Source organism: Dreissena polymorpha, chromosome 15 (genome assembly GCF_020536995.1).
Source record: "Dreissena polymorpha isolate Duluth1 chromosome 15, UMN_Dpol_1.0, whole genome shotgun sequence".
In the NCBI taxonomy this organism is placed as follows: Eukaryota; Metazoa; Mollusca; class Bivalvia; order Myida; family Dreissenidae; genus Dreissena; species Dreissena polymorpha.
In genome coordinates, this window is record NC_068369.1 from 47,908,476 (window position 1) to 47,917,530 (window position 9,055).

Here is a 9,055-nt window from a genome sequence, read left to right on the forward strand (position 1 = left end):
ACGCCACATATTTTTTTCTAGACGCTAGGCATAAATGGGTTAATCCGCTAACTCAGGAACAGTCACTCTGGATCAGCAGACGATTTATAGCTATCTAGCTATCTTACAGAGGTTTCCGGAGGTAGTCGATGTATCACGATTGAGGAAAAGTGTGAAACAAAAAAAAAAACTAATAACAACTAGGGTGCAGCATCAACGGTGTTCACTTGGTGTTTACACACGGGCTTGACAAAATGTGAACACTTTGTTTTTGCAAATATCTTAAGTAATTGAAATACATTTGCAAAAATCTATAGTTCACAGGTTTCGTGCAGTTTGTGTCGATATCTTAAGATTTAAGAATAAATCATTGAATACGTCTGAAATCGGCGACAAAATTTAACGTTGCGTGCAACATAAAAGTGTACATGAATGTTGTACACATCGAATTTTTGGCCGAGAACAAAGGCTTATTAAATAAAATAATTATGATGTATTTCACGTTGAAATTAGCAGCATTAATAACTTTCTTATATGCACTAATTGAAATTCTTAAGAAAAAATGTTTTAAAAAGTTATTTGAAAAAGCACCACTCACCGGTGTGTTCACATCCCTGAACGTTAATTGTGAACCCCAGAAAGTCACGTGATCCTCCACCCTGATAATAATGATTAAGACGATGATTCGGATGAAACGGATATTAATGATATATTTAGTTTGTTGTTGTTGTTGTTGGTGGTGGTGGTGGTGGTGGCGTTGGCGATAAAGGTGGTGGCGGCTCAGGTGGTGGTGCGTTAACAAACGTGTATTATGATAACCTTGTTACAAACATATTTCTATTCAAATTTACATTAATTCATAATCGGAAATAGTTTTTTTTCATTTGTTAATACTGTTTTCTTTTAACCTTTTCAAGGTTATTTTAGTGTGAACTCATTTTTGTCCCCAATCGTGAGTCATATGATATTATTATGAAATTATTGAAAGTCGGCCAGTCTCTTTATCATATCAAATGAAGATAAACAAACGTTTCGGATTATATTCACGTTTAAATTCACTGTTTATTTATAATCAAATAAAGTTATTGTGTACTATAAAATGGATGGCTATTTTTCTCTGGCACGTTTATTGCTAATTTTGACTTTGCTCGTGTCAGTTGTGACGTCAGATGACGTTATCGTGGAAACCTCATACGGAAAATTGCGCGGGACGTTAACAAATGGCGTCAACGCGTTTCTGGGAATACCGTACGCCAAGCCACCAATTGGAAAACTCAGGTTAATAAAGTTTGTAATCGAAAATATGATATGTTCGATTTTAGCTGTCAAATTTACAAAGGTTCAGAGTTCGTATGAATTGCAGGGACGTGTTCGCAATTAAATGACAAATTTCACATACAAAAAATGTCATAGTTTCATAACATACTCTATGCAACATGTTTAAACAAGCAAAAAAGCACACACAAGCGTTAGTAAGAGACATATATAAAATGTATGTTTGTTTAAAAAACATCAGTCGAAATCGGCAAAAAAATAAATAGCGTTTGTGACGCTTTTCATTGCCAATTCGGAAAATAAGTGTATAATTTGCATTACAGTGTTTAACGTACGTTATTAATTGTAAGATTTTGCGTGTTGCAGTTTTTTTTATAATTAAACTTTGTGTCTTGCTGTAATTATGAATTAAGTTTTGTTAGTAAAACATTTATAAAGACAATTTTTTAACTAGAAAATAAGTGACCAATTTCATTTAAACAAATTATCTTTATTTAATAGTCACTATACAACTATTTGGAGTTGGAGGAATTAAATCTATAATGATCCAACGGTTTATTGCAAGCTCAGACTCTCACAAATGATGCATATGTATCAAATAACCAGCCTTATTTTTATTATTCCATATGTACCATACTAACTTCAAATTTCATATAGTTTAATAAGGTAAGAAACCAAAATTGTGATTCCACATATGAAAAGAACCTTAATTTTATCTTGTTATAATGTGGCAAGATTAACTTGTGACTTTCCATATAAGACTCGCTGTGGGAAAACAGTGCTTATTGCATGTGCCGTTTCTGATTAAAATGTGCAGTTCTCACAGGCTAATCAGGGACGACATTTTTTGCTTCAATTATATTTTTCGTTTACAGGAAGTCTGTTCTTACCGAAAATCCAGTTTAAGCGGAAAGTGTCGTCCCTGATTAGCCTGTGTGGACTGCACAGGCTCATCTGGGACGACACTTTACGCACATGCTTTTAGCCCATTTTTTTTCGACAGCGAGCCTCAAATTTAAATAACACGCGATTCTTGTAAGAAATCCCAACGTGGATATAGCGCATGTTACACGTGTAACTTTAAATTGCAGACATGCAAGAAGACTTGCTTGTAATTGTCCATTAGTAAAAGCCATATATGTTCCAATATGCAACAGCGTTCTTGCGTTATCTAATCGGTCTTAAATGTAATTTCCCATAAAAAAACATGTAACATGTATAACTTGTAATTCTCCACACATAGCAAGCAAAACAATATGTTCAAGGTGTTTGCTTGCTTTTTCACACAACCGAAAGTCTAACCTTGTATAAATTCACACATTTAATTAATCGGACTGGAAATTTACCAGATGCAAATGCCCTCCTTGTAATTCATCGGGTGTGGCTTTTATATCTTGTATTTGTGTTTTTTACTCTTACGTTTACTTTCCCATATGTATCAATTGTTATAAGGAATTTCCCATACGCATCTTATCACACGTCTTTGGATGTTCAGGTGGCAGCGCCCTCAGCCGCCGCTCCCATGGCGCCCCAGTATCCTGAACGCTACGTCGCTCCAACCCGGATGTCCGCAACACGGCTGCCTTAGCACCAATCCTGCCATGGTGTGTCCCAAACAGGTGCGTAAGCTTTGATATAATTATGGTAGTTCACTTGCTATCGTCTGCCCCTTACATCGCATACCTTGAAAATAGTGCTAAACTTCACTTGTCACAGACCTTGAAACAAGTGTTGTATTTCCCAGGGGGGAGGGGGATAGGTGAAGATGCCTGGGAAATGGTTGTTTTTTTGCCAAAAGATCTGCCACTTACATGAAAACAGGCATTGAAAAAAAAGTTTTATTAACTAAAGTATGCGAGTCTTGAGGACACACACGAAGACACGAAGGCTTTCAGCTTTCATGGTGTGCCCCTAACACGTACACACCCCTTGAAAATATTGGATTATATACTTCACGGGAAACCCTTACCAGACAATTGTCCTTGGAAATAGTGTTCTAGTTTCTCTGTTTTGCACCAAACAGATTGCGGACCTTGAACGTTATCACATAATGTTGCATTAAGCTAAACTGCAATTGATTGTTTTTCAAACACAGGTTAACACTTTGTTAGTTTCTGCGACATTGTAAAAGCGGTCATTGTTAATATAAATTGTTCTAAGCAATTGTTTTACAAAATCATTTTCTATATTGTATCAGCAACAGTAGTAGCAACAGCAGAAATTAAAACATCATCGTCACAACTAACCGGGTTTTGTCATCATCATCATCATGATCGACATCGTAATTAGCATAATTTTCATCAGCTTTATTATCACCACTATAAAAATTGAAATCGCCATCACTATTATTGATTCCATAAATTATTCCCATCATCTCCAAAAAAATCAATATGATCGTTATACCAGACACTCAGGAACTCAGTTTAATAGCCATATAAATAATGAAAACCAAAGAACGTTTCGTAAGTAACAATATCCGAAAAATCACGACCGAACGCTAGATTGGATCACGAGAACTAAGCCGTGCTTCCGACGCTGTCCGAAGCCAATCTCGCGTTTGCTCGTAAATGTGTGGATATCGTTGCGGGAAATTCACATGGAATATAATGTGACACTTCAAATAAAAACGAGCATTTTGTATTTTGTAAATTTTGTGTTATCATACCGCCTATAGCATTTGAATTTTGCTTATTGCTATATTGAACACTGATTTCTTATAGGTTAACTTTGCTTTACGAAATATTGTTTGATTTTGAGTATTTAAGTGGCTTTAAAAATAACTTCATATAGAATAACACAGAACACAGAGACCCTCCAAACTCTGTCTCACTCTCACGAATGCACAGAATCGTGTTAACAAATCTTTGTAGTTCTCGGAGAGTTGCCTGTTTATGAACATCTGGAGCCCGCAGAACGCCACGTCACTTCCGGTGATGGTCTACATCCACGGCGGCAACTTCGTTCACCTGAGCGCCAGCAGCCCTATCTACCAGGGAGCGGACTTCGCCCGGAAAGGCTCCGTGGTCTTGGTGACCTTTGATTATAGGCTAGGTAGGAAACACGTTGTCCATTACCCGCTTTCACGTTGTTTCTGGAGTCTAAGAATTGCGACGTCTTACGCGAATTTGGCTCTTAGTTAATAAATATGGTTTTATTAACTGGAACAATATTGCCATACATAAACAGTATTTTGAATTTGTTGTCGCCCAGAGCCAACCTAGTAGTGGTATACTGCTCCTTGATAATATTGTATGAACCTCGTTCTGCGAAAACTGGGCTTAATGCGCATGGGTAAAGTGTCGTTTCAAATCAGCCTGTGTAGTCCAACAAGCTAATCAAGGACGACACTTTCCATTTGTATTGATCTTTTTTTACTTTTAAAAGAAGTCTATTTTTAACTAAATTCCATTCTATGCGGAAAGTGTGGTCTCTGAGAAGCCTTGGCGGTCTACACATGCTAATCTGGGACAACACTTCACGCACATGCATTATGCCCAGTTTTGCCAGACCGCGACTCCTTTTAGCTAATACATTGTTGTTATTGTCAGCCTGTGTTCTCCTTGTTACAATGCAATTGAATTGATGCAGTTGTGAATTTTCGATGTTAAGAATTCATAATTCTATGTCAATAATATATTGTTTAGAATGCTACTTTATGCTAAAGCCCACCTTTCTATATGGAGTACAGTAGACTCTGCCAATACCGGACTCTCGGAATACCGGAACTCTCCCGATTCCGGACGGTCGGGCCAGTCCCGTATTTTCTCCTTCTATTTCTTTGTTAAAAAATGTTGAATAAACCGAACTCTCTGAAAACCGGAAACCGGACGGGTATCTCCGTAAATTTTGTCATTTTCAACGTAAAATACATTGAGTATACCGGACGGTCTAAATTCTCAAGATGCCCGAGGCGTGAAAATAACAATACCTAGTCGGCAAACCGAGTGCGGTGTCACATTTTGCTCGCGCAATTATCGATAATCGGATTAAACAAACCATAAAGGTGTCAAGTCATTACCGCGCTATGGGATTCCGATTAAGTAATGTAAACAAACTGTGAATGTCTATAATAGACGTGCGGTAACACCAAAAAGTGATTGACTCGATCGTTTTATTAATTATTTATTATCGCCTATGATAAACAACTAAATTAAGAAATTAATGCATGCCGTTGCGACGATCACTTTCTTGAGATCTTCTCGGGTATTTTAAAAGATCTTATAGCCATGTTTTTAACGCTGAAATGGTTGTTTGTTTGTTTGTCAGATAAACTGTTAGAAATATGACTGTTAAATATCCATCCATCAGTATTTGCCTTTAATCGATTAAAAACACATTTTTAAAGAATGCAATTAACATCATCAGTACCTGCGTACAGTTTTCACATGGTACATGTAAATGTATACGATTTGTTTTATTTTTATCTGATTATGTACACAATGAATACCGTGTATATTTCGGCAATATGAAAACTCTTGGTAAACCGGAACTCTCTGAAAACCGGACGATTAGGCCGGTCCCGAGACCGTCCGGTTTACAGAGAGTCTACTGTATATGCTTAGAATGCTACGTAATGTTATACCCATAAATCTATTTTGATCATTATCCGGTGTTAAGAATGCAAGTTTATGCTTAAGCCTTTACTGTTCGCCTTTGTCCCAAATCTTAAAATAAATATATATGTTAATATATTCTGTATGATATTCTAAGTCCCACTAATAATGCATTAGCTTTGTTTGGTTACTGTTTTGTATGTATCGGAAATGCAATTCAAAATCTCCTTCCCATATTCTGATAAAACGCGCATGCGCATTGCAGGTGTTCTGGGCTTCCTGTACACCGGTACCGCGCCGGAAGATGCCGAGGGTAACTACGGAATTCGCGATCAGCGGCTCGCACTGACATGGGTACAGCAGAACATCAAGTACTTTGGAGGCGATCCGACACGGGTAAGGGGAACCACTCCTGTAAGCCAACGTATTAAGGGGAATAACTGCTATATTGTATGTACCAATGCGTTTTGCATGCCTCAAGAGAAAGGGGTGGGAAAAATTCATAAAAAAATAATGGCGTGGTAAAACTTTTAGTTTTGCGGGATAGTGGCTGGCGAAGGTTTCCACAAAATTAATATGGTGGGTGTGTTGGTCGGCACACATTTATTGTCGTTAACTATTTCTTGCTACACGAGTTATTTCCCACTTTGACGAAGATGTTCGATGTGAGACAGAACACTATCCAAATCCTAATTCAGCAGTACGTGTAAAAGTTAATTCAGCGAAAAATTAACGAGTATTGAAAACATGACCGAAAACTCGAAAGTTTTTAGCAATAATGCAGCCGCATATTTAACCTGAATTGCTCCCCAACCCCCACTCAAACACCCCCATACACTCAACAAGTTACAGATCAGACAGAAACATACAGTTGATCGGTTTAATAGTGGAACAAACACTGTTTTACGTCTTAGATAATTATTTGTTCAGGTCACGTTATTCGGACAGAGCGCCGGCGGTCAGTCGATCCCCATTCATATGATGTCCTCGGACGCGCGATCTCTCTTCCGGAGTGTCATTATAGAGAGCGCGCCGTTTGACATCCCCTTCAAATCACCCACGGAGGCTCTGTACCTCGCCGGCACCATCGTCGCCTATCTCAACTGCACCGACACACAGGACGACTATATGACGTGCCTGCGCTCGAAGACCGCCGACGAAATCGCCGACGCGCAGCTCAAATCGCGCGCAAAGCCGACGTCGTTGAAAATCCTCGAATTCTTCGAGCCGTTAGGACCGTTCGTTGACGGCGACATAGTTCCCATGGAGCCGATTGCGGCCATCTATAAGAACAAGCTACAAATCATGCCGGTGATGATTGGGACCGTGTCGGAAGAGGCGAGAATATTCGTGTACGAGGCTTGGGGAAAGCCCGTGTCGTTCGAGGAATACGTGGCCGTACTGTTCGCTACGTACCCGCGTCACGTGTCCGACATGCTGGCACAGTACCCCGGGACGGTTCCGGACAACAGGGATGAACTGACCAGGTTTAGATTTTTTTTTAATGTACTTTCATCATTTCAATAGTATGTACACATACCAACACCTAAGTGTAGAGTAAACCCCAATTTATCAACTTACGTAACATCATATTTATCATTCACAACCTCATCATCATCTTCATCATCATCATCAGCAGCAGCAGCAGCAGCAGCAGCAGCAGCAGCATTATCACAATCATTATCATGATCATCATCATCATAATAATCATCATCATCGTCATTTTCGTCGTCGTCGTCATCATCATCATCATCATCATCATCATCATCATCATCATCATCATCATCATCATCATCATCATCATCATCATCACCACCATCATCATTATTCCCATCCTCACCATTATTATCATTCTCATCATCAAATTGAAGAAAAAATCGGTCCTCCCTTTCCTATTTTCCACAGTCTGGGCACGGATTTCATCTTCACGTGCGCCACCCGCAACATGAGCCGCGTCCTCGTGCAGCACATGACGCCCGTGCACGTGTACGTGTTCGACCACGCGTTCTCGTTCCCGGGCTGGGGAAACTTCACCTACTGCGAGGGGCACGTGTGTCACGGGGAGGAGATAGCGTTCGTCTTCCACTCGGCGGACCGCTCGGGATTCAACTTCACTCCGGACGAGGAGACGCTCTCCGCCTCCATGATAGCCTACTGGACGAACTTCGCGTACACGGGGGATCCGAACACGGGTCTGCATAAGGTGCCCCTCGCGTGGCCGAAATACGACGACAGCTATCGCGAAATGCTGCTGAAGACCCCGCAAAACTCGATAACAACGAATTATCTTAAAGATACGTGTGACTTTTGGGATACGTTGGGATACTCAGCTTAAAACGAAAATTGTGTTTGTTATAGCAATTGAATATGCTCGCTTGTTTATTGTTATTTATTTATTTAGTAATTCTGATATTCACAACTATTCACGTAGAATCGTGCGTGAAATCAGGTTTCGATCGATCTTATGTTAAAAAGAAACTATGGCCAGTTAATATGTGTGTACTATTGAATAAAGAAATGTATAGAGATTAATACATGTACATACTATAAGCGTTTTAATTGGTCATTAGAATGACGTTATAAGAATAACGTTAAAAGAGCCAGAACTCTCTCTTCGGACATGTTTTGGTGAGTTTCCATCTTGAGGTATTAAACCAGACTTTAACCACAATGGCGAATACCGGTATTATGCCGATACCTCTTTGTCTATTACGATCCAGGGGCACACAACTCTAGAATGTCTAGGTCAATAAGGATAATATGAGTCGCGTTCTGAGAAAACGGGGCTTAATGCATGTGCGTAGTGTCATCCCAGATTAGCCTGTGTAGTTCGAACAGGCTAATCAGGGACGACACTTTCCGCTTGTATGGTATTTTATATAAAATAACGTTCTAATCTCTTGAAACATGTGGAAGTAGTCCGCTCCGCAAATTCATAACATTGCATGTGGACAAACCGACAGAACGAGAGAAAGACGCCAAAATTAATTCACCTCAAAGCACGTGGTAATCGAATTAAAATTGTTTCGAAATTTTGATACCCTAAAAAATAATGTGTTCATTGTTGTTTTTTTAATACCGACCTATTTGACGTCCAATTTATATCCTTTAACATTTGGCACGACGAATATAATTGAACACACCTGAAACTGATCTGACAGCCCTTGAAAGAACACCTGTGTGACACATCGTGTTTGGTTGGATTCAACAGAATGTCCATCATAACACGGCGCAATCGTGATACATCG

The 9,055-nt window shown here is 39.3% G+C and overlaps 1 protein-coding gene across 1 annotated transcript; it reads left to right on the forward strand.

The window, feature by feature from the left end:
* The first annotated feature begins 981 nt into the window (after window positions 1–981).
* On the forward strand, window positions 982–8,339 carry LOC127860225 (cAMP-regulated D2 protein-like). Its single transcript, XM_052398155.1, has 6 exons — window positions 982–1,257; window positions 2,750–2,873; window positions 4,125–4,305; window positions 6,073–6,203; window positions 6,738–7,294; window positions 7,713–8,339. The coding sequence occupies exons 1-6, from the start codon at window positions 1,079–1,081 to the stop codon at window positions 8,140–8,142; spliced, it is 1,602 nt and encodes a 533-aa protein (XP_052254115.1). The 5' UTR covers window positions 982–1,078; the 3' UTR covers window positions 8,143–8,339.
* The last annotated feature ends 716 nt before the right edge of the window (window positions 8,340–9,055 follow it).

Coding starts and splice junctions, on each gene's coding strand:
- LOC127860225 (XM_052398155.1), top strand. CDS start 1,079: ATGGATGGCTATTTTTCTCTGGCACGTTTATTGCTAATTTTGACTTTG. Junction 1,258..2,749: donor CCACCAATTGGAAAACTCAG/GTTAATAAAGTT, acceptor TTGGATGTTCAG/GTGGCAGCGCCCTCAGCCGC. Junction 2,874..4,124: donor CCATGGTGTGTCCCAAACAG/GTGCGTAAGCTT, acceptor AAATCTTTGTAG/TTCTCGGAGAGTTGCCTGTT.